General features: G+C 39.2%; 1 protein-coding gene across 2 annotated transcripts in view; it reads right to left on the reverse strand.

The window, feature by feature from the left end:
* LOC127631839 (roundabout homolog 2-like) overlaps positions 1-26,180 on the reverse strand; it is a 555,763-nt gene that overhangs the window by 26,002 nt on the left and 503,581 nt on the right. For both annotated transcript variants that reach the window (XM_052110211.1, XM_052110210.1), the window contains exons 20-25: positions 23,093-23,281; positions 22,793-22,819; positions 17,328-17,370; positions 5,077-5,201; positions 2,207-2,482; positions 827-952 (exon numbers count right to left, since the gene is read on the reverse strand). In XM_052110211.1, coding sequence (XP_051966171.1) covers positions 827-952; positions 2,207-2,482; positions 5,077-5,201; positions 17,328-17,370; positions 22,793-22,819; positions 23,093-23,281 — 786 coding nt within the window. The remainder of the gene's footprint in view (positions 1-826; positions 953-2,206; positions 2,483-5,076; positions 5,202-17,327; positions 17,371-22,792; positions 22,820-23,092; positions 23,282-26,180) is intronic.

Raw genomic sequence — 26,180 nt, forward strand, 5'->3', positions numbered from 1 at the left:
TCTGTTCAATTACAGAAGCAAAATGGGTTGCGAATTGTGTTTCATGTTGCCTTCAATCTCAACTTTTCCACACTCTAAATCTTTTTGATTATGGAAACAAAATGGGTTGCGAACTGCAATTCATGCTGACATTAAACAACTTTTCTACACTCGAAAATCGGTTTAATTATGGAAACAAAATGGGCTGAGAAGTGCATTTCCTGATGACTTTAAACTCAACTTTTTACACTTGAAAATATGTTAAATTACGGGAATAAAAATGGGTTTCAAAATGGGTTGCAAACTTTTCTACACTTGATCATAGGTTAAGATTATGGGAGCAAAATGGGATGCAAACTACATTTTATGTTGACTGTTAACAAAGTAGTTACACTTCAAAATAAGTTAGAATTAACATGTGTTGTGAAATGCCTTTCATGTGGACTTTAAATTTAGGTTGTCTACAATAAACCTGGTGTGTTAAAACATCTTCATGAAAATTCTTTAGAACCACATTTAATCTTCTATCCATCACATACTGACTGGTGTTGCTTTAGATACCCCCCACCCCACACACACACACACACACAGATAAATAGAACTTTTCAAAGCCATAACACAATGGATGCAAATGGATAATGTTACCTCCAGAAGAGTTCACAGCTAAGGAACACATAGTTATTCAACAATAATATTCAGAGTATCTGCAAAAACCAGCTGCCAGAGTATCATATATATACCAAGGTTAGTGGAGGTAAAAGGGGAAGGGTGGGCTGAAGGAAAGATGGTGGGTGTTGGTGGTGGTGGGGGGGGTTAACTGCTGATCCTAGATCTGTGAGATACCAACCTGACAGGCTGTTGCTCCGATCTGAGCTGTTGTGGGAGCTGGTGGTGCTGAAATCCTGTGATTGGTTGTGGGGCATTCTATTAGACAATCCATCAGCCAATCGGTAGTCAGGAATGAAAAGGAGTGCTAGTGGAGGCGAAGGGCAAAAAAGTGGCATCAGGTGCAGGGCAAGATGGCACAAGCTCATGCAAGGACGTGCAGTAAGAGCGACAAGCAAAGCATTGATCACACGCAAGCATACCCATATGGCTGTGTTCGAAACCAAAGGCAGCTCTATTGTATATAGGTGCCTTTCTAAAGGACTGTTCAGTCCAACACATTTTGGCATCCGTCGGCAGTTTTTCTAATGTTTTTCAATGTAAACATGTGCCAGACCGACATCTTTGTCATAGCACTGTGTCGGACTGTACACTGTTTTTTCAGTGTCTCACAAAAGAGAACCGTGTTTTTAGATGCTGTGGCATATTAAAAAGAACATACACTTTTAAAAAACATATCTTGAAACTCCTGATTTCTGTTCTAATCATTGTGCTGCATCTAGATTTGGTAAGCGCAAGAAAGCGTTCAGTTTAAATGGCCCCTAAGGACACTGGTTTCAGACAAAGGCAGCATTTTTTCAGGTTTTCAGGCACAGCAGAAGTCTTTAAAAATGCTATTATTTTCACTTCTTCCTTGTTGGAATCGTGTGAACAATGCAGACTCATTACTTGATTTAGCTCTTAATCACTTTAAAATATCTCATTATGTCAAGTGTCTTGGCAAAGTGTCACGTTCAGAGGTTAACAATGCACATTAGTGCTAATTTTCCTGGAATTAATTCTATTTGTTGCAAAGTTAAACAGATCATGGAAACATTTATTCATGTGATTTACAGTCATTTCAGAGGTTGAGGTTTATTCAAGTCCAAATGAAAGTGGAAATGGGTTTTAATTGTGTTATAGAAAGTCTTCAATTTATCATTCTGTTAAACTATGGAGAATAAGTCCATTAATATGGATAGTAGTACTTTTTCGATTAAAGTAGCCAAGTACATTTATTTAAAAGCTTTTCAAAAAGATTAAATCTCGTATAATGACGTTACATTCATTTAGCCTGAAGACAATTTGAATAATTGGTCTGAAACACATTTAAGAGTCATGGATTTTGTTAAGGGCTGAATAATACACATTCTTACAGTTCTTGTATGTCAAAAAAATGCAACATTAGTTCGATGTCGGTCAAATTAACATTGATACACACCCCAGGCAATCTGCAGAAATAGAGAAATTGGCTTTGTTTCAAAAGACAGGAGATTTTGTACTGCTGATGGCTTTTTAGAAGCGCGACACACACACACACACACACACACACACGAACCCCTGGCCCTTCATCCTGACTCACTGTTGTTGCAGGAGTTCTTGTCTGGCAGCGAATAACCCAAGCTGGCCATCTCCTGTTTGGCCTGCAGGGAGGTCTTCCATTGGGCTTCGGGTAGATCGACGGCAAGTTCGTGAATGCTGCTGGAATGGAGGATCTGGGTGGTGGCATAGGGTGTCGCCTGGGAGGCGGGGCTTGGGCTGCCGAAGCCCCCTTTGGTGGTGAAATCGATGCTGCTGTAAATGGCTCCATCGGAAAGCATGGTGCCCGTCTTATCTGCCTGGGCACTGGGCATCACATCTGAGTGGCATACAAAGAGATTGATTTGAGATTAATAAATTGTTGAAGAAGAAGTTGGCATGGACCACTTTATACTTTGTGTTCCATTTACTTCCATTAATTTGCATCCGAACGCGGAAGACTGGAAATGCAAATTCATATGACGAGAAGACGTGACCAAAAGAAAATTAAAATGTCACACATTGACCTCAATACAAAGAATACATATTTTAAAGTTGCATTTATTTGTCGTTGCAGGAAAGTGACATGATGGTATATTATAACATTTTGAATAGAATAGAATTTGTTCTTTGTGATGTACTGTGTATTTATTAAAAATTACAAGACCTTGTGCATGACATCACACCCTGTCCATTGTGGTGTCCGATGTAAATTCACATGCTTAAAGCCTAGGATGATTGTGGTTTAACATTGGGCACCAAGGCCTGGAAGTATTTTTAGCACAAATGACATGCATGACCAGCTTTAAAGTCAATATCAAATCCAAATTGACCCTCTTCACATTCTTTATCCACATAAAATTTTGAAATCAAAACAACGCTCCATTTTCATCTGATGTCACAAATCCCTCTTACTTCTTTATTCACTCTTATCCAATCACCTTGCTTCTTGCAACATTTCTTGTAAGTATGAAACACCCACTTTTCACAATTAAATTCCCGATGGAGAAAATCAAGCACCGGCCTACAATTTTTCTTGTAGAATGTACAACTTTTTTACTTAGAAATAACTAATATTACTTCAAAAATTTGGATGTGAATAGGGTTTAACGTTGACTTCAACAAAGATTTAAAAATGAAACAAAATAATGCGTTTTTACAAACTCCTCCAGACAAGTCTGAAATATTTTACTGTAAAGCGTTGTACCATGCGACAGTTTTCTCGTTTTTGTTATAAAAGAAAATAATACGCAATGTCACATTTTAACCCATTCGAACATGTGCGAATGTATCGTTTTCGTCAACGAGGAGTGCTGATGTCTGATTTGGTATTACGAAATCTTGATCATTCGAACTTAAGCAGGTTGCCATTGACAAGTAGTCATGATCGTGGCAGATGCTGGTCCGATCTATAAAACATGAGAAGATATTATAATGTTTGCTACAAATTCTTTGGTAGTGGGGGCAAATGACCAGTCAAGGAAATTACGATAGTTTTGCAGCACGACTTATCCTGTGATAAATATTTAGAGTAATAAAAGTAAATCATTATATTATTTTATTGGCAATGCATTTAAATTGTAGAGGTAAATAATAAAAATAGTAATAAATAATAATAAAATTAACAATAAAACATTTTCCAGCATCCTCTGTGTGCTAATACATTTTAATTTGTGCTGATCATTTTTTGTTGTTGTTATTTTTACTATACTTAAGCTAGGTCAAATTATTAGCTGTTTGGATACCAAATAATTCAGTCATCTTTTTAAAGAATGATGACAATTTGGTATCGGACTGTGTCAATAGTTGTGGTCCAAACATGTTTTTGCACATTCTTTTTAACTTTTTTGCTGTTTATTCACACTGGACTTAAACAAGTCTTAACTTTTTTCCCTTTCTCCTCCCCAAGACTGGTACTACTCTCTTTTCTTTGTACTTTTGGAGGAGGAATGAATCTATAACTCTGCATGTGTGTGTGTGTGTGTGTGTGTACTCAGGGGGAAATGATATACAGTGGCTGCATCTACACCACTCAAGCATTGCCTGTCCTTCACGACTCACTGCTCGGCTACCATCTTTTCCTCACACCCCCAACGCTCTCTCTCTCTCTCTTTCTCTCTCTCTCTCTCGCTTTTCTTCTCTGCTATCGTCCCATCCTCTGTGTGACAGCAGGATGCGGTTGGTGATATAGTTCTGTCGCCAGTGCATGATGAATAAATGTGTGTCCAAATACGGAAGAGGCAATCCACATACAGGTGTACATCACCAAAGCAATCTGAATGAATCATTCTCCAGAAATACCCTTCCGGTCAAAAGTTTGGACACGCTTGACTGAATTTATGCTTCTCATGACACGTGATGTAATTGTCGTCAATGTAAAAATAGTTTATTTATCACAGCTTAATACACAGAAATTATGCGGAAAATATGCAGAAATTCATGAAATGAGTTTAACAGACAAACAAACAAAACTACGTATATATATACTGTATATGTATTTATTTACATTGAAGAACATAAAAAGTTGGATCGATTTTTCCGATAACTTGTCAAAATAAAGAATAAGTGTGTCCAAAATAGTTTTGATAACTTGCTATAGTAAAGAATGAGTAAGTGTGTCCAAACTTGTAGTGTATGATGGGAGCTTTTGACTGGTCTCTTAATAAAATCTCTTGCTTAATCTAATTTGTATTCAAATTTCAGCTTCAAGCATTCTTTCACTATCATTTTCTGCAACACATAAAAATAAGTGTGGATGAAGTCACTCTTGACTTGACTGATTCTGAGACCCTTCCCTGCTTCCCTGAAAGTTAATTTCAAGATTAGATTACATTTATAACCACATCTAAAATCAATTTTGGCAATTCAGTCCTAAAGTCCTAAATCTAAGTCCATTCCTAGACAATGCAGTAATGTGTCTTGTGGTAGATTCACCTCCATGGCTGAAGTTGAGGTCATTGGGTCCTCCAGAACTGCTGTTCACGGGCAGACTGGTGGTCGGCCAGGAGTCTGCAAGCCACGGGTACCCTGAATCGCTGGCATTGAGTAGACCGGGACGACTGTGGGAAAATACAGGATGCATGTGAGACTTCTCTTTATGTATCCCTTCACCATGCAGACGATCTCATAATGTACTGTGATGAGCTTGGTGCAAAAATAAATAAATCCAAGATGTCGGATGAAGCAAAGGAATTTTCTAAATTAAATTCCATTCAATGCTGAAAACTTTTTTTCCCCAAAATGTGTGTGTGCTATGCGGATTTATGCTCAGAGTATTGTGTCTTTCCTCTCACGTCACCTGTATTGATGAAATCAGTAGCGAGACGAGTCTACAGCATGCGGTGTGTAAAGAGTGGTATTTGAATGACGCGCGGAGTAGCTACATACAGTATGTAAAGTAATCCAAATCGGTCTCTTATGAGGCTTCATTTAAGTTAGGATGCTGCCATGGAAGACAGCTGCCTATGAAAGCAGGAGACAGCAAGGCAGCTCACTGGGTTTTGGAACAGACCTGATATCATCTACAACATCTCGTCTTTAATTTGAATACCACAGAAAAATCTGTTGCCACTTCTAAGTATCACTTTATTGGAAAATGAACCGACGTTTATCTTGTATGTCTAAAGTACCCCACCCCCTCTAGGACGCCTGTGGTGACACACATAAATGTATGTGGAACATTTCTTAAATTGAAAATAAAAATAATGCAAAATATGGTTCCACTGCCAGTAATGAAAATGTTAATTAATTAATTAATTTATTTCACTTGCCATTGGTAGGTGTAGCAAAATTAGTATTTTGGACCCTGCCCAAAGAAATATGAATATAGAATTGATTGGGCTCTTTGAGGTGTGAAAACAACAGGAACTTGATCGCATTATAACCAAAATGGTAAAATACATCAGAACAAAACTTTCCCTAAAAGTGCATCTGCAATGTAAAAGATATAACTCAATGAAAGCATATAATGAATGTCTGGTCTCGATATGTCACAATGTAAGATTTTCAGACAGGATTGAGAAGTAATGAATAAAACACATGACAGTGGTCTGTAGGGAGTCCAAATAAAGCCATAAATGCAAACAGATGGCTGTGTGTGTGTGTGTGTGTGTGTGTGTGTGTGTGTGTGTGTGTGTGTGTGTGTGCGAGGAGTACAAACACAAGCGTGCATCATCCTTATGGATCAGTCTTATGGATTTTCTTTTCCTCTTCTTGTTTCAAGCATGAATCTTACAAAGTTTAGGGAGGTTTATGATCCAACTTTTCCCAACAGTGTAAGAAAAATTAATTTAATTCAACACATATTCTCTTATATTCTCATATTATCTTACACAATTTTACTTCTCAAGTAAATTTATCTTGTTTAAAGAACGTTTAGATGTTTTTTTCAAGACAAAAGAAAAACAAGACAAAAATAGATAAATACAATTATTTTGATACATTCTTTGTCATATCTATCTGCATTGGAATAAACACAAACCTAATACCCTTCTGTGCACACACACACACACATACACACACACACACACACACACACACACACACACACACACACACACACACACACATGTTGTGTTTCCATGTTTTATGGGGACTTTCCATAGACGTAATGGTTTTTATACTGTACAAACTTTATATTCTATCCCCTAAACCTAACCCTACCCCTAAACCTAACCCTCACAGAAAACCTTCTGCATTTTTAAATTTTCAAAAAACATAATTTAGTATGATTTATAAGCTGTTTTCCTCATGGGGACCGACAAAATGTCCCCACAAGGTCAAAAATTTCGGGTTTTACTATCCTTATGGGGACATTTGGTCCCCACAAAGTGATAAATACACACTCACACACACACACACACACACACACACACACACACAATGCATTAGGGTGGTTTAGGTCCTATTTATCAGACCGCTACTACTTTGTATGTGTAAATAAGGAATTGTCAAATCAAACAAAAGTTAAGTATGGAGTGTCACAGGGATCAGTTTTAGGGCCACTGCTTTTCTCCTTATACATGCTTCACCTGGGAGATATTATCAGGAATCATGGAATATGTTTCCACTGTTTTGCAGATGATACCCAACTTTATATTTCTTCTTAACCTCCAAAAAATTCACAATTCTCCAAATTAGCAGAGTGTATCAATGAAATCAAAGACTAGATGGCCAGAAACAAAGATACTAATTATTTGACAAAAAACCTCTAAAAATAAGCTGCTAAAATATAATTTGACTCTCGATGGATGTACTGCTATGTTATCTTCTACAGCAAAGAACTTAAGTGTTATATTTGATACCATTCAAATGTACAATGTTTGTAGAACAGCATTCTTCCACCTCAGAAATATTGCTAAGTTACGACACAGGCTCTCTGTTGTTGATGCCGTTCATGACCTCAAGACTAGATTATTGTAGTGCATTACTGGGAGGATGTCCAGCAAGATCAATAAATAAACTCCAATTGGTTCAAAATGCAGCAGCTAGAGTGCTTACGAGAACAAAGAAATATGATCATATTAGCCCCATTTTATCATCATTACATTGGCTACCTGTTAAATTCTGTATTCATTATAAAATTCAGTTAACTGCATACAAAGCTTTGAATGGTCTAGCTCCGCAGTACTTAAGTGACCATCTGACATGCTATATTCCATCACGTTCATTACGATCACAAAATTCTGGCTTGTTAATAATTCCAATATCAAAATCCACAAAAGGAGGTAGATCCTTTCATATTTGGCTCCTAAACTATGGAATAGTCTCCCTAACATTGTTCGGGATGCAGACACACTCACTGAGTTTAAGTCTAGACTAAAGACTCATCTATTTAGCCAGGCATACACCTGATTTATCCATCAACTCACAGTTAGACTGCTTTAGTTAGATCTGCGGGAACCAGAAACATCCATCATGATCTATAAATCTGCATAAAATTGAATGGCATCTAAACTAATATTATTCTGTTTGTTTCCAAGCTCAGGATAACCTCATATCCTGAGGTTACCAGAACCAGTTGGATCCAGCTCCATTCCTGCTTGGTGTTGGACTCCACTGCTACGTGTCCAGACATCACTTCAGTCTTTTGACTTCAGAGGATGAACTGATGCCAGCTCCAACTGTAAGACATCTGATACTTTATATGCCACTGCCAGAACCTTGGATTTAGGATAGACCCCACCTAAATGGCCTGCCGGTTGAACTGGGACGCACCTCATTGATGTATGCCTGCATCAACTTTGTCTATTGATGGACTACACTCTTATAATGGAATACATAGACTATCATTTAAAAGCCTTCATCTGCCAACTAACAAAGGACAATTGCATCTATGTGAACTTCTGCAGTTAATCTAGGATGGGCTTCAAGACATTAGTCATTAAACTTACTTTATTCACTTACTTATATATTATTTTATCATCATTTTAGTTTTTTTAACACTGGACCATAATGCTTACTTAATTTAAACATGTTGAAATGACTTGCACTGTACACAGATAACTAATATTGTCATTATATTCATGATGTCAGCCAGAGGGGAACTGGCCCACACAGTGAGTCTGGTTTCTCCCAAGGTTACTTTTCTCCATGAACCAACATCTTATGGAGTTTTGTGTTCCTTGCCACAGTCGCCTTCAGCTTGCTCACTGGGGTTATAATACAATTATTATTTAATAATTTAATTTGTATACACAATTTACAATCATATAACAGTTTCATCTTTTTTGTTAAAGCATGATTTCCTGTAAAGCTGCTTTGAAACGATGTGTGTTGTGAAAAGTGTGACTTGACTTGTCACACACATGAATGAAAATCGGCTACTATTGTCTGGATAAAACCCAACTCCTGTGTTGTGTGATACACTCCTCCAGATCTGACAATTGTCTGTGTACGACCCAACACATAGTAGGTTTAATTTAACAGGTGATGTGTCTCCTACGGGTGTGTGTGTGTGGGGCGTAAAGGCGCCATTAATACGCTAACCTGTCATGGGTGAGTGCTGCGGCCCATTACGACCACTTTACTGTGCAATCACCTCTCCAATGCTCGTTGCCATTGGCAACAGACGCCGAAAAGAGCTTGTGTTCCAACCTCCCAGTTGTATTTTCCCCTATTACTTCATTTGTGCTGCTAAAATGACTTTTCACACTGCCACTGTAAAAATGGCTGTTATTTCTCAGAAAGAAAGAGCTGTTGGTTGTGGAAGGTTGGGAATGTAACAATAGAAGAATGGAGAATGAGTGGAAAGATGGATGAAGCGTTCAAGGATTGCTCAGGAATTATTTTCTCTCTTTTTTACTTTTTTTCTTCGCCCCACTCTCTCTGTGTTTGCTTTTATCAGTGTTAGAGGGGCAATTTGTATTCATGGTCATGAAAACAGAACAAAACCAAAGCAAACCAGAGCATTCAAATAAACTCAAACAGACAGGCACAAAGCAAGTGCCCTTTAAAGTAAACATAACATCTAACTTTACCACATTTACTTTCTTAATGTTCATGATTAATCTGTGCACGTAAAATAATAATAATAATAATATATATATTCATTATTATTATTTCATCAAATTACTTGTTTTTACAAACTGAGGTATAAGTATGTGGTGTAGATAGTAGCATTTATCCAAAGCAAAGTTCAGTCCATTCAAAATAAACATTGATTCAAACCTATTACATTAGCATTGCTAGTGCCATACTCAACCAGTTGAGCTACAGGAACAAACTTTAATTGTAAGGCAGACATATTGAGCGTCCTGATGTCTCCCATTCATTTTTAACATAAGTAACTGCTTATATGGTTTCTGGCACAAATAATTGGTTCCAAAGATTCAAGTGTAGATGTGTATCAAGACAGACCAGCTTTCTTTGTCTCATTTCTCTCCTCCCCTCTGAGTGGAGGTATATTTGCCCTGAGGTGGCTTGTCTCCCTCTGACTCTGGCAGCAGTGTGAGGTTTTTGAAGCCTGGGTCAATATGCCTGTAATGGCAGTGTAGCAGCCAGTCGCTTTCTAAGCCACAGGTTTTAATAAGACGCAGTGCAGCCCGAATGGAAGGTGGCAGGTTGAGGAGGCAGGGGTCCTGACAGACTAAGCACCCCTGATGTGGCAGTTGAATGCCAAAACAGGCCTTCAGGGGGGGGGAGGGCAATTCAATTTGATGACTCCACCTCAGGATACATTCACTTCTTATAGGGTTTAATATCGAGGACTTGGCAACCTCCCCCTTTACTGTTGCTTTTTTCTTGTATCTGTCTGAAATATCAATACATTTTCCCTAAACATTACATTTGTGTTTTTTCTGTTGTTTGACTCCACAGATTCACTCTTTAGGTTATTATTTTTCTGTTATTTTGCCTGATTTATCATTGCTCGATATTATGAAGAAAAAACATGCTTGTTTCATAATATGTAATAAAAATTGTATTACTTTCTCTGCCTCTGAAGCGGCATTTCTTCCAGGGTGTGTGGTCGGGACAAAAAATAATAGCCAATAATAACATATTCTAAAATGTAATGATCCAATCTAAGCCAGTAGATAAAATGAAGCCCCACCCTAAATCTTTTTCTTGTTGAATATTACGATTCGCTTAAAAAATACATCATATTTCAGAAGTTAAATGTGTTGTGAATGTTATTGTATGTGTTCTTTAAACTCTCCCTGTACAAATAACTTTTATTTGTTTGAGTTATTTGTTTACTATTTTATTATATTATCCCAATTTAAATAAAGTGATAGAGCCAGGGAAAAATAGATGCTGGTTTCTCTTGTAAACTACTACACGCATACACACTTTAACATCACACATACATATTCTTTCAGCCAGCCCTCTCGGGGATCATTTGTAAGTGCGGGTGATGATGATGTTGACTGTGGTAACGGCAGCGCTGTCCTTGCATTCATCTTCCCCCGTGCAAGATGATTAGATTGAGAGATATCGCTTGAGCGGGCATATTTCTGCCCTGAAAATCACCAGGAGAGGGGCCAGGGGCCTCATCCCATCCCTGACATCCTGCACTGAATCCCTCTCGACCGACAGTAAGAAGACGAGATAGATTTGATTTGGCTCCATTTTTCCCTGCCACGCTCCCAGACACACATGCGACAGTGAAATACAACCTCGCAGCCCGTCTGTGAGGATCGCCGTAAACAAGCCGAGTGAGCAATATTAATCCCAATCCTCCTTCATAAATCAGGCGTGTTTTACAGGCCCACACACCCTCCAACGCAACATCAGAGAAAGAGTGGCCTGAAAGCCTGCACATCAAATTACACTTAGGATATGTTAAAACATGCATTTCCTTTTATATTTACATTGGCTGGTGAATGCTGTCACTTAGTTTGAGTATGGTAAAAATATAATTTAAAACCAAAATGCCCATATAAACACAAATGTCTGCATGTGTATAATAATGGAGGGAAAGAAATAAAGAAAAGAAATTGGGAAGAATGGAAGGAAGGAGGGAGGAAGAGAAGAGAAGAGAAGAAAGAATGGGCAGAGGAAGGAAGGAAGGAAAGAAAGAAAGAAGGAAGGGTGCAGGAATGAAGGAAAGAAAAGACAAAGGAAGTAATTAAGGAAGGTAGGGCAGAAGAAAGGAAGGAAGAGAAGAAACATTGGGCAGAGGAAGGAAAGATGGAAGGAAAGAAAGATAGAAAGAAAGAAGGAATGAAGGGTGCAGGAAGGAAGGAAAGAAAAGACAAAGGAAGTAATGATGGATGGTAGGACAGAAGAAAAGAAGGAAGGAGGAAGGAAGAGAAGAAAGAATGGGCAGAGGAAGGAAGGAAAGACAGAAGTAAAGAAAGAAAGAACGAATGAAGGAAAATAGGACAGAAGAAAGGAAGGAAGGAGGGAGGAAGAGAAGAAAGAATGGACAGAGGAAGGAAGGAAAAATGGAAGGAAAGAAAGAAAGAAAGAAGGAATGAAGGAAGGTAGGATAGAAGAAAGGAAGGAAGGAAGGAAGGAGGGAGGAAGAGAAGAAAGAATGGGCAGAGGAAGGAAGTAAAGAAAGAAAGAAGGAAGGAAGGGTGCAGGAAGGAAGGAAAGAAAAGACAAAGGAAGTAATGAAGGAAGGTAGGACAGAAGAAAGAAAGGAAGGAGGAAGGAAGAGAAGAAAGATTGGGCAGAGGAAGGACGGAAAGATGGAAAGAAAGAAGGAATGAAGGAAGGTAGGACAGAAGATAGGAAGTAAGGAGGGAGGAAGAGAAGAAAGAATGGGCAGACGAAGGAAAGATGGAAGGAAAGAAAGCTAGAAAGAAAGAAGGAATGAAGGGTGCAGGAAGGAAGGAAGGAAAGAAAAGACAACGGAAGTAATGAAGGAATGTAGGACAGAAGAAAGGAAGGAATGAGGGAGGAAGGAAAGACAGAAGGAAAGAAAAATAGAAAGAAAGAAGGAAGGGTGCAGGAAGGAAGGAAAGAAAAGACAAGACAATGGAAGTAATGAAGGATGGTAGGACGGAAGAAAGGAGGAAGGAAGAGAAGAAAGAATGGGCAGAGGAAGGAAGGAAAGACAGAAGTAAAGAAAGAAAGAAGGAATGAAGGAAGGTAGGACAGAAGGAAGGAGGGAGGAAGAGAAGAAAGAATGGGCAGAGGAAGGAAGTAAAGAAAGAAAGAAGGAAGGAAGGGTGCAGGAAGGAAGGAAAGAAAAGACAAAGGAAGTAATGAAGGAAGGTAGGACAGAAGAAAGGAAGGAAGGAGGAAGGAAGAGAAGAAAGAATGGGCAGAGGAAGGAAGGAAAGAAGGAACGAAGGAAGGTAGGACAGAAGATAGGAAGGAAGGAGGGAGGAAGAGAAGAAAGAATGGGCAGAGGAAGGAAGGAAAGATAGAAAGAAAGATGGAATGAAGGAAGGTAGGACAGAAAAAAGGAAGGAAGGAGGGAGGAAGAGAAGAAAGAATGGGCAGAGGAAGGAAAGATGGAAGGAAAGAAAGATAGAAAGAAAGAAGGAATGAAGGGTGCAGGAAGGAAGGAAGGAAAGAAAAGACAAAGGACGTGATGAAGGAAGATAGGACAGAAGAAAGGAAGGAATGAGGGAAGAATAGAAGATACTGTTGAGTGAAAAGAAAAACATTGCACTGGGTAAGGCAAATAAAGTGACATGATAAGTTTCCATCAGTTCCAGGCCTGACCAATATGCCGCCTATTCATCTTCCATGAATCATTTATTATGTGATCGATTTAGCATAGTAGCTCAGCATGAGCAATTTGGCAGCATCCAATGAGAAGCTGAAGAAACAGACGTGGCCTCATTTGCTATTGTCTATTTAATGCAATAAACAAAGACTGTAACAAATTAACACATTCTACCCCGTTCGCCCATCAGTTCTATAGGAAGATCGGTCACTGGGATTTTTCCAGAAGAGCAGATAAATCCATTATCCAATGCATATATATATATATATATATATATATATATATATACACACACACACGCACACACACAGTATATTTAAGAATTTCCTTCTTATGTCAAATCTACAGGGATAAGTGCTTATCGACTAGTCTCATGGGTGCTATAGGAAAAGACAAGGTATCACTATTACAAAAATGTAATTGGATGTCCTCTTTGATTAGATAGGAGACCCCTGGGATCTAAAATGGAATCATCAAATGAATTGTGAGTAGAACTTCACTTGAGCAGAAAATCTTTCAGAGGCAATCAGGTGATAGTGTCTACTGCTCATGACACCTTCAGGGGCTTTAATTCACTCTACTGAAACACCTTTATCTATAGATACAGCAACAGACAAAAAGAAGAGGTAAACGTGTGCCCTCTCAGAATTTTGAGCGAACACTGCATGAAAAGAGTAAAAACTGGAAAAATGTAGGAATAGTAAACTTCAAGTTTGCCAGACACAGCCAAGTAACATAAAAACATTAACAGCCACAAAAAGCCACATACCTCAATTCAGCATGTACAGGGAACCGCGAAGGTCAGTGTAAATTTACAGCTAAAATTTGGCTGGTTGTGACGACTGATGGCAGCCCTGCTAAGACGGCCTTTTATACTGTAAGTTAATGACGCAATTGTGCAACCTGATCTCATAGTGAAAACGTGACTCTATATACATTTTTGCCAAAATTGTTCGGTATGTCTCCAGGAACATTTCCCATCAGTTTCCAGGTGAAATAAACTCTAGAGGTGCTACAACTGTGTGCTTTATTCACTTTCAGTCAAATCATGACTTTAATGGCTGATTATGACTTTATAAATACTTATTTGTCTCTCTGTTACTCAGAACCTGCTATTTTATGATATCCACACACTTTTACTCAAACACATCTTTTTAAAACAATACATTTGAATGTATTACGAGTATTACAGACTCGCATATAATATATACACTTTTCCCAAATAAATGAGCTTGTGCGGTAACTCACCTCATAGGGTGTTGGACTTAGAGTCGGAGGACCGTGGTCCACCCATGAACTCAAGCTGATACATGTCAATACAGAGTCATAGAAGTGACACAGAATGATGTGTTTGCTTCAGAATATTTGGTTTTTCATTTCACTTCTGCATTTTAAAACACTAATGGTTACATTTAGGCATTGATGAGGTAAGGATGACAGTTTTAAACGTCTCATTTATATTTTTAAACACTATTGATTAGGTTCAGGCAAAGGTTTTAGGTTAGGGAGGTATGTAAAAAAAATTTATATCCAAAATTCACCTCAAAACCGCGTCTGAATACGACACTATTTTACTTGCTTTTGGCGCCCCCAGCTGGACATTTCACTGTAAACCTGCAGCCAAACGTGATATTCAGCACGTTCATTTTGAATTGCACAAATGTAGTCATGTTCACGTAAATTTCATGAGACCAGGCTGCAATTGTGAGTGGAAGGTGTTAGGTGACTGCTGTGTTTTCAGAGCACAGGGGAAGGCAAATAACTGAATAACTGAAAGTTTGGCTTATAGTAGGCCAACTACTAGTTGAACAACTAGTAGTTGGCCAATAAAAAACTAAATAACTAGTGAACTACATTACTGTACAGACAAACATGCTAAAATAAACACACGGAATGTACCAATTGAAAACAAATTTCTCCCAAATTTGGAATGCCCAATTCCCAATGCGCTCTAAGTCCTTGTAGTGGCGTAGTGACTCACCTCAATCAGGGTGGTGGAGGACGAACCTCAGTTGCCTCCTCGTCTGAGACCGTCAATCCGCGCATCTTATCACATGGCTTGTTTAGCACATTACCGTGGAGACGTAGCGCATGTGGAGGCTTCATGCTATTCTCCGCGGCATTTCACCACACACCCCACCGAGGGCGAGAACCACATTATAACGACCATGAGGAGGTTAACCCAACGTGATTCTACCCACCCTAGCAACCGGGCCAATTGGTTGCTTAGGAAACCTGTCTGGAGTCACTCAGCACACCCGGGATTCGAACGTCTTTGCTATTTAGATTGAATTATTATTGTACAAAATAAAATTGTTCATCTAATCTAATCTAATCTGCTGTGACATAAATTAAGTTGACTGTCAAGTTCAACTTCAATCTTGCTTGTTTAAAAAAAAAAAAAATCATTATTAAAATTACATCTTAAAATGTTTACATTTGGTCAGGATTTAAACCCCAGTTTCCATACTTGCTAATTGAAAACACAATATCTCAGCTGGATTAGTAAGTTATTAAGTATTTTAGGGTGGGACTGCCACTCTTGCCCCTCAGAATATATATATATTCATGACACCCCTGAGAAGAGGTGTAGGCAAGCAGAATTATTGTAAAAAGCTCCACTCTCTGCATTTGGCCTGTCAGGTATGATAAAAGACTCTAAGACAAGAGCTCCCTTTTCGACCGATTCTTGCAATCCAGTGGGTAACTGGTGTCATTCAAACAAACCTGTCCTATTCTTTTTGCCCCCCTCTAAAAAAACGAAGCACAAACCTGCCAGTAGATTCCGGAAGGGTTAGCCTAGCTTCTCCCTGGGGTAATTATATTTACATTATTACACATGCTCATATTCCATATGCCCAGCTGAGGTGACAGGCAAATTTATCACCGTGGGGGTCCGCATATGCAGTGGGGATGGGGGGGGGGACTGACAAATGATGAAATAAAACCTCTCTCTGCTTAAATTGTTCCTGCTAATTCTTTTTGGGGGTGAGATTTATGAGAGGCTAGCCGCCCGTGAAGGGATATATGCAGAGATTTGTGTGCATACTTGCAAGTGTCTAGTGTGCGTTTGTTTGAAGGTATGCAGGGTACACAAACAGGCAGAGCTCATTTTTGCATCCATCAGTCACATGGTGATATTAGAACCAGCTTGACGCATGATTTAACGGAGAGATGCCATCCAGACTCACTGTCGGTACTTTCAAATATGATAAAACTGTGTGATCATGGGGAACGGAACATAACGGAACATTTTTTCCACAAATTACGACTGTCCCTCAGTGCCATCATTTCCACCAGAACCAAAAATGCTAGCTATGAAATTAACCTTAACAAGACAAAGAAGTCCAAAAACGTATATTGTAATTCCCATTAGCATATGTATTCATGTTTTTAATCACAGAATGTGATCAAACAAAACAAATAATTTGAGATGTGATGGAAATGACATATGTTGGTTCAGAAAAATGACAGATAAATTAATACATTGGTATATCCACTGTTGGACACTGTTAGACATTGTTAGCAGACAAATGACATAAACAAGAGAGTTTGAGAAGTGTATTTTAATGCAGTTTATTTTCTAAAAGTCCAGAAGGTCAAACATGCCAATTGTTGAAGAAACACCCTTGTGTTACATGGCATGCAAAATTTTTTCCAAATTGACGGACTCTACTGTGACTTTTAGAAGGTTAATCAAGCTGTTGACCCGCCAGAAACGGTTGTGTGCACCCACAAGTAATCTCATGGAAATCTACGAAAAAAACATTTTATTTCTCCCATCTGCAACGTCTCTTAAGATGAATTTCTAGCAGTGCAGAGATGGTGCGAACCTGTTAAAAGTAGAGTGCGGGGCGGAAGATGACTGCCTTGTAGAGGATAATGGTTTTGATGACCTTACAGGGGTTGATGGACAGAATATGAATGAGGTTTGGAATTGAGGAGCCGGTCTTTGAAGGTTAAAGGCAAGTGATTGGCACAAAGATAATAACCGGGGATGTTTTTTGGCACTTCGAGGAAAAACAAGGGAAAACAAGAGAGTGGATGACAGGAATCTTACCTCCCGTTGCTCATCAAGCCTCCATCAACACGCTGGAACGTCACTGGGTTCAGGAAGAGGATAAAAAACAGAGAGAGAGAGAGAGAGAGAGAGAGCTAAGTATGCAACATCATAACAAAATCATAACAAAAATGCACATTTTTGACCGTTCAGATGGATAATTCTTGTAAATCTGCTACAGCACAAAAATAACTAAATGTTTACATTTCTGAAGATAATGTGAGTGGTGCTTGCCTTTGCAAAACTCGCCGCCACAATGGTATGCAGTTGCTGAGGTGTTCTGAGTGGTTGTCAGCAAGTTGTTATGAGATTGCTAGGGTTGCTAGGTTGGTTCCTAAGTGGTAAATAGGTTGTTTATGGGGGGCTGCTTTATTTCCCAGTTCAAAAGAGCCCAACTCTAAGTCTCTTTGACATTTTGGTCCCTAGAAATAATGTTGTTCCCTCCTACAATGGGTACTGGAATTTTTTCTGTCCATTTTTTGTCCACCAGGCAAAAAAAAAAAATGGATGTAAGAGTATGTTTGTCCGTTAATAATAAGTAATAGCATATCTCTCTACAAAGAGCCTTATATTTTGAGGTGTCTTTCATGTCTGTAGAACAAATGTGTGGGGTTGATAAAAGAGGTCTAAAGGTAATTGAGGCTACAAGAGTCCAAAATGAATAAAATCCCATCAGTTTATTGTGCAATCAAAATCCCAATTATATATATAATGAAAATTTGGTGCATAACGCATGCCTTTTAACTATAAACAAGCTTGGAACACACATACATATTTTGAGATGATGACCTACATTCAATAGATTAAAACTATTGCCAACTATTGGCATAGATTTTTGCAGATAACCGATAGTTCCAAAAAGAGCAAAGAAACCCAAAAACAAAACAACAACAACAACTATATATCGGCCTACTACTAGCTGATAAGGAAATGAAATGTTTTATTAATCAATCTTTGTAATCTTATACAAGAGACTAAATTGCCTAGAGCATAACGAGTAAATAAACAGGCACAATAGATTTTTCAGTTAATATCTAAGCATATTGTCCTTTTTTCCCTCTTTTCTTTCTCTGCCTTTTTCTTGTTCATGTACTTGTGGCTACATGAAAAAGGGGAAGTGGTTTGAAAAGGAAAGGGTACAAAAGAAACATTGAAAGGATGGATTAATGATGAAAGGTGTGTTAAGAACCTTAGTCAGTTGTCCATATTTTATCCAAAAGCTACTTCAAGTGGCTTAAAATGGAATCTACAGACTTTATAGTTTCGCATTTTCTGCGCTGATATTGGGGGATGTAAAGGGATTAATGGAAAGGAGGAGGTGAGAACCGGCTTGATGATATAAATCATATTTTAATTATAAACTGAACCAAAAATACAAACACACACACTGGTGCCGGGCAGCTGCACGTAAATCTCTCTCTCTCTGTCACACTGCTATCTCCAATCGGCCCTTATCCCTCTCAGACTAATCAGCCTGATTAGGGGCTGGGTGTGCGGAATCACGACCCGGCCTCGATCTCTGCCCTGCCACATTCATCCCACTTTCTCTCAGGTGGTGGTGGTGGGGGTGCATGCCTTTCGCCCTGTCTGCCGGCAGGTCATTCCTGTCTACGTGGACCATAGGAGGGAAACAAAAATAAAAGGCCAACACTGAGCGGCAGTGGGAGAGGAGAGAGAGAGAAAAATAAACACTTACTCCGTAGCTTGGTCCTCTTCCACTCCTCCACCCTCTAATGGATGAAAGCCGCGCATCCCCGGGCGGATCGGAGGCAGTCCTCCGGCCCCTGGTGGACGGAATGCCCCACCGCGTTTTTGGTGGACGGTAGGGGTCTCCCCCTCCTCCCCTCGCGGTCGGTGACCATTTCTCCGCTTCCAGGTGGCCGGGCTCCTCCGTCCTCCGACGGATGGCCGTGGCTGCTCCTTTGGGGTGGATGGTAGCGGCGAGCCCTCTACCTTCCCGGGTTTCAGCGCCAGTGTAAAGGGATTGATGGAAAGGAGGAGGCAAGGACTGGCTTGACGATATAAATTATATTTTAATTATAATCTGATCCAAAAAGACAAACACACACAGGTGCCAGGCAGCTGCCCGTAAATCTCTCTCTCTGTCGCACTGCCGCTCCAGTCGGCCCTTATTCCTCTCGGGCTAATCAGCCTGATTAGGGGCTGGGTGTGCGGAATCACAACCCGGCCCCGCCCTCCGCCCTGCCACAACATGGTAAAATATGTTTTGGTAAAATGCACCTGAAGATGCACTTCAATTTGAGGCTGAACGCATTATCAAGTTAGTCAAAATACTTCTAAAGAAAAGTAAACAAGACGGATAATGTGCAGAACGTGACGGGACAATGATGCAAGTTTTAATTTTGTAAAAATGTGCCCCCACTTCCTCCTTGCTGGGCTTGAACCAAAAACCAACATTACATTGTATCTAATCCAGTCACAATGTAACATATTTCTAATAGCAATTAATTTGACTGTTCAGACTGCATGTAAAAATGCTGCGAAGTGTAACACATTTATGATGTTTAATATAAAGTACAGTTATGTGCAGCAGGATTTTGGAGAAATGAAATATTGCAATACAACAGAAATATAATCACACCTAGCACTTCTAAATATAGTCACTTTGCGACAATAAGCAACTTAGGAATGGAGAATCTAAACTGGGGTTTTTCATTCCCTTTTATCCAGCAAGTAGCAAATGCTCTGACCAGAGTGACACTCAATCTGTTTACACAGAGATTTGCAGAGAATCTGAATTAGATTTGTGACATTTTCGTCTCCACTGTTAATAATCCATCACCTCTTTTAACAAACAGACAGTTCAAACATTAAACTTGATGGACACTAACCAGGGGTGGTCTTTTCTATGAGCACAATGTTTGTTGAGATTTTTTGCATTCATGTCTAGTTCCAGAAACTGGCATTTCAGTAAATTGAAAACAAACACTAAAGGTGTTTTCTCTCCCCAAGGGACTCTTTTTATGTGTCACTATGTGTGTGCGCAGGTTTGTTAAGTGCCTATCTACAATAGGACACATTGCTGACTCTTTGATGTGCCCGTGGACTGGCACTGGTCGGCTTTAGGCTTGGCTCCAGATAAGCACTCTCTCCAATATGAAAACTGATTACTCCTCTTTAATAAGCATTTACTGCGGCACGACAAAATCAGCGTATAAAAATACCATCAAATCTTCCTTCCTGCCTGAGCAGAATTTAATTTAGCCTTGTGGTGATGACAGCTTTAAGAGAGAAGAGGAATGAATATGTTTGTTAGCGTGTTTGTGTGAACAGGTGCATTTGGATTGCGCATTTACCACTTATAGACATCGTCAACACCCCCCGGCCTCGATTAAATACAATACTGCAAAAGCAGAGATGCATATCTTAAATGTCATCTCCTTTCAGAACAGAAACGCCTTGACACTAATGTCTAATTTTTTTTAGAAACCATCCGCTTTATTTGTTCTATAAACCCTGAAATGCTGGAGCGTTCACAAGATTTGCAGTGAACCGTATTAATAAGCCAAAGACAAATTGGCTGCAGGAAAAAGCAAATACACAAATCTCCGGTTAGATTCAGAAGCTTCTCGTTCTATAAAAGAAACAACCTTCTGCAAGCATGGACCAATGTTGCTGCAAAAGTACCTATACACACATGATATGGCATGTTGGTACTGAGCCAAAACAAAGGTCAGAAATGAACCAGGGCTCAGGTTCATTTGCCACTGAAATGGACAAAAATGCCCCCAAAATTGAAAATGTGGGGGGAAATTGTTTTAAATTAATTTTATAACACCTAATGTCATTTTATTTCATATTTAATTACATTTTATTTTATTTATTGCCTCTTAATGGAAAAGTTTTTCTGACACTGCTCTGAACAGTGCACTTATCTGCTTAGCACATGGTCACTGGGAAACCGTGCAAGATGTGCTCCTCTGGGACTAGAGAACCCTGAAGCCCACTGAAGCAGTGGAGATGAGGGACCACTGGAGTGCATTAAAATGGGGAGAGCGGGGGATATCTAGGCCATAAAACCTGAACACCTGTCTACCACGGTCTTATCTTCAAGGGAGAAATAAGAGAAAGTGGAGTACAGAGGTGTCTGCTTTAGCTGGGAGACTGATTTCATTGGTAATGAAGTTTGGAGCGAAACCCTCTAAAATGATAAAAGCGCACCTCAATCCACATACAATCCCCAAGAGACATGAGGTGAACCTGGGCTAGCTGAGGGATTTTTTTTCTTTTTCTGTTATCAATACAGTGTGTGATTGTGGCCGACCGTTCAAATAGATCAGGTCATCGCTGGTTAACCTCTGTAGGCCTGTGAATCTCCTTTATGTCACACACCTTGCAGATAAACCAACCACTGAATTCCAAACATTTCTAAAGCTATTGTTAAAATGAGTAGAAAAATCAATGGTGGCAAGACCATTATTTAGAACTGGGTGGTATTTGGTGTGATGGTACAAATATGGTTTGCAACCCAGAATTTTGCCAATAACTATTTAAGAAATTGTATCAAATAAGATAACCCCCAGAAAACATATATACCACCAAATATTTTGCTTCAAATTTTCACATTGGACTCGAGTAGCTTGCCAACCCTTAAAACAGTGTTTTAATACAAATTAATTAGCAGTGTTATTTCTTTAATGATATTAATAAACCAAAATACCATAAAGTTCGATTTGACACATGGCCTTGGATTAAAAACAAAATAAGCATTTTCTACTCCATTTTAAAAGTTGATAAGAAATGTAGTTTGCTGTCCTAACTACACACAATTATATAGCTTGTTGCACTGTATTATTTTGCATTTAACATTGTTTTTTCCCTGCTGTCCGTGATCCAATTAGAACAGACCTGCAATCCATTTCTGAGCTGCTATCAAATAGTTAAGAACCATTGATTTAGACAGCCATGTAAGTTTGTTCAAGCGTTTAATAACAAAGGCAGGAATCAAGAATAATGAAGGAAAACTTAGATATAGAAAAACTAAAAAGACATTTGCGACACCTGCGCAAACCGAGACACCCAAAAGGGTGGAGAAAAGAAAAGGTACATGAAGATGACGAGTAAACGACAAGAAAGAAACTATGGCAGCACAGATGACACCGCTCAAACAAACGGCCTTAAAAAAGAACAAAGAAACACAAGCCTAAGTGGAGAACCCACCTGCCTCTGTTAAGCACCAGAGTTAGTACTGACACATTCAATTATCTGACCTTATCAAATAGCTTCACAAGTATACTTTTCTGTGTTGACATGAGCCAAAAGTTACATTCATGTTATATATACAGTATATCAGGAATTGTGCATCTAATGCAAAGTGGAATTCATCTGAAGACTAGCTAGATTAAATCATAGAAAGCTAGACACTAGATTGTGAGCAGGAAATCAAGGTAAAGTGCAGAAAGTAGGAAATGGGGGTTCATAAAGATGGGACAAATGAACAGTACCTGCAGGAGTGAAGGTGAACGACTGAACTGCAAAACAAGAAGACAGAGAAGAGTGTGTGTTAAAAGGCCTGCAGTGCTCACTCGTGCTGTGGAAGCTTGTTTGTGTGTCTGCTTCTTTGCAGGTGAATGATTATTTTAATGCGTGTTTGTGTTGTGCCGAGTCAGAACAGCAAAGCAGCAGCCGGCGGAATCAAGGAATGTGACAAGACAGGCAGTCTAACACAGAAGACACACAAACACACTTAAAAAGAACTGAAACGAGATTGTGTTTCTGTAGCTGTAAGTGGAGTTTGTCTCTACCTGCGTAATTGCTCAGACCCTTCCTCTTCTTCCTCCTCCAGTAGAGCCAGATGCTGAAGCCCATGAGAATGACCCAGCATGCCCCTCCGATACCCGCGATGAAGGCGGGCTGCTTCACCACGTCTGTGATCTGCTCCGTTATGCTATTATTCCTGTTGCCGCTCAAGATGACATCCCGAAAGTCCTTACCTACATGAGATACATACAGTACTCTTTTTTTAGTACATAGACCATTATGGGTAGATTTTGTGTCTAGTTTAATTGCACAATGAAAACATTTGTGCTCCAGCAAACAGCATCACAAAAGCATTTAATCAACTCAACTAGAGCGTTAAAAGCACATCACTTTAATGTTTAGCATCACTTCAGTGAGCAGCAGTGTTGGGGAAGCTACTTTAAACAGTAGGTTACTACAGTTAAGCATGCCACATTATTACTATAGCAGAACCATGGGTCATTTAAACAAATAAGATGACATCATTAAATGTAACATACATTTATTCCTAATAGACACTAATAATACTAGGAAACACATATTTAAAATAATTGATTTATAGTGATAAACAGCAGCAATTACCAAAAAAAAAAAACCTTCAAAACAGAAGGCAAAATCCCTTTAAGGCTGTGTGGGGCACAAGTGAATCAGCGAATCATTTATGCAAAGTAGTTGCATAAATGAACCATCTGAATGAACCAACTGAATGAACCAACTTCTCGATGCAAAATATAAGGGATTCGTTTTATCAGTGCATTTAAATCAACTGCCTAAATCTGTATTATGTATACATATGTATACATCTAGGTGAAGTATGTTTGATTACACCCTCGCATCCATTTATATATTATAATATTTGTATTAATTTTAAAATTCAGTTAACTACATACAAAGCTTTGAATGGTCTAGCTCCGCAGTACTTAAGTGACTTTCTACCACACTATATTCCATCACGTTCATTACGATCACAAACTTCTGGCCTGTTAATAGTTCCTAGAATAACAAAATCCACAAAAGGAGGAAGATACTTTTCATATTTGGGTCCTAAACTATGGAAATGTCTCCCTAACATTGTTCGGGATGCAGACACACTCACTGAGTTTAAGTCTAGACCAGTGATTCCCAAACTGTGGTCCGGTACTCCAGGTGGTCCGTGGAAAGGCAAAATAAAATATAAAAGAATATTTTTTTACCTTAATTTTACCAGGAAATTCCCATAAATAAAAACTAAAAAGAAAATGTAGGCCTATATTGATATAAAATTTTAATTAAATTGTCAAGTTATTGTGCTTATACTAAAATGAGCTAGTGGCGCTCGGCCGTGACGTTCAAGTTCAGTGCCGTTAGAACCACAATATGGATCGGTGGATAGAAACAGGTTCTCTGAAGAGAAAAGAGGCAACCAATAAAGAGATTCACAGTGAGTCGGAGGCATCTACGAGCCAGATTCCAAATAAAAAAACTAAGAAAAGTAGGGTGAAGAGAAAATACTGACGAAAGCTACTTAGCATTAGGTTTCAGCTACACCGTTCCCGAAGACGAGCCGTTGCCCGTTTGCGTTTGTTGCTACGAGGCACTGGCTAACGAGAGCATGAAACCATCAAATCTTCGCCGGCATCTGGAAACCAAGCATGGGGAATTTAAGTCCAAGCCAGTCGAAGTTTTTCAAAAGCAAGCTCCAGGAATACCGCACAAGCAAAAAAGTTATAGAATCGACATCTGCAGGTGGTGCTATTGCTAAAGCAGTGGAAGTCTCGTACCGGGTGTCCCGAATCATAGTAAAAAAAGGGATGCCACATACACTCGGGGAGGAGGTGGTGCTACCAGCAATTAAAGAGACTGTGGGTATCATGCTGGGTGACAAAGCACGAAAGCAAATGGACTTGATTCCATTATCAGACAACACTGTGCAGCGCAGAATCGAGGAGATGGCCAGCAATGTGAACGACCAGCTAATATCGCGGATCAAAGCCAGTCGATATTTTGCTCTTCAGCTGGACGAATCCACTGACATAGCGAACCTCGCCAACCTGCTCGCCTACGTAAGGTTTGTTTGTTTTTAATATAGGCCTATATTAGACAGACAGATGATAAAAAGAGGAAGGGAAAGATGTGGAGGGGGACAAAGGGGGATATTAGCCTACGTTCATATCGGGCTAGCAAATAGACTCCAATGGCTTTTCCTTTTGACAACTTTTATTTTTATTTTTAACCTGGAGTAGGCCTACTGTGTTTTCATTAAATGTGTATTTTGTAAAAAAAAAAAAATGTGTGTGCAGTAAACGTTCTTTTAACAAGCCTGTTGTACTGATGTGATGACCAGTTATAGTTTTAGTGCTAGTAAGCCTATTTAGAGGTGCGGATTAATTCAGGTAGGACTGTGTGTAGACATATTTTATTATGTGTATTATGAGGTGGTCCGCGAAAATTCTTGATTAGAAATAGTGGTCCCCACACACAAAAAGTTTGAAAACCCCTGGTCTAGACTAAAGACTCATCTATTTAGCCAGGCATACACCTAATTTATCCATTAACTCACAGTTAGACTGCTTTAGTTAGATCTGCTGGAACCAGAAACCAGAAATATTGATCATGATCTATAACTCTGCAATAAATTGAATGCCATTTATTTTTATTTGTATCCCTGTCTCAACCTCGGGACTCCTATCTGGACTCCACTGCTACGTGTCGCTGTGTGATAATGACTGAATGAAGCCGGTGCCAGCCAAACATCACTTCAGTCTATTACAATGGACTTCAGAGGATGAACTGATGCCAACTCCAACCATAAGACATGGGATACTTCATATGCCATTGTCTGAACCTTGGATTTAGGATAGACCTCACCGAAATTACTGGCCAGGTTGAACTGCGATGCACCTCACTGATCTCTATCTGAATCACCTTGGTCTATTGATGGACTACACTCTTATAATGGAATACATAGACTATCAATTGCCAACAAAAGCCTTCATCAGCCAATTAACAAGGACAATTGCATCTATGTGAACTTCTGCAGTTAATCCAGGATGAACTTCAAAGACATAAATCAAATACAATCTAGATTTGATTGGATACCAACATGTTAGTCTT

This window comes from Xyrauchen texanus, chromosome 38 (genome assembly GCF_025860055.1).
Source record: "Xyrauchen texanus isolate HMW12.3.18 chromosome 38, RBS_HiC_50CHRs, whole genome shotgun sequence".
NCBI classification, from domain to species: Eukaryota; Metazoa; Chordata; class Actinopteri; order Cypriniformes; family Catostomidae; genus Xyrauchen; species Xyrauchen texanus.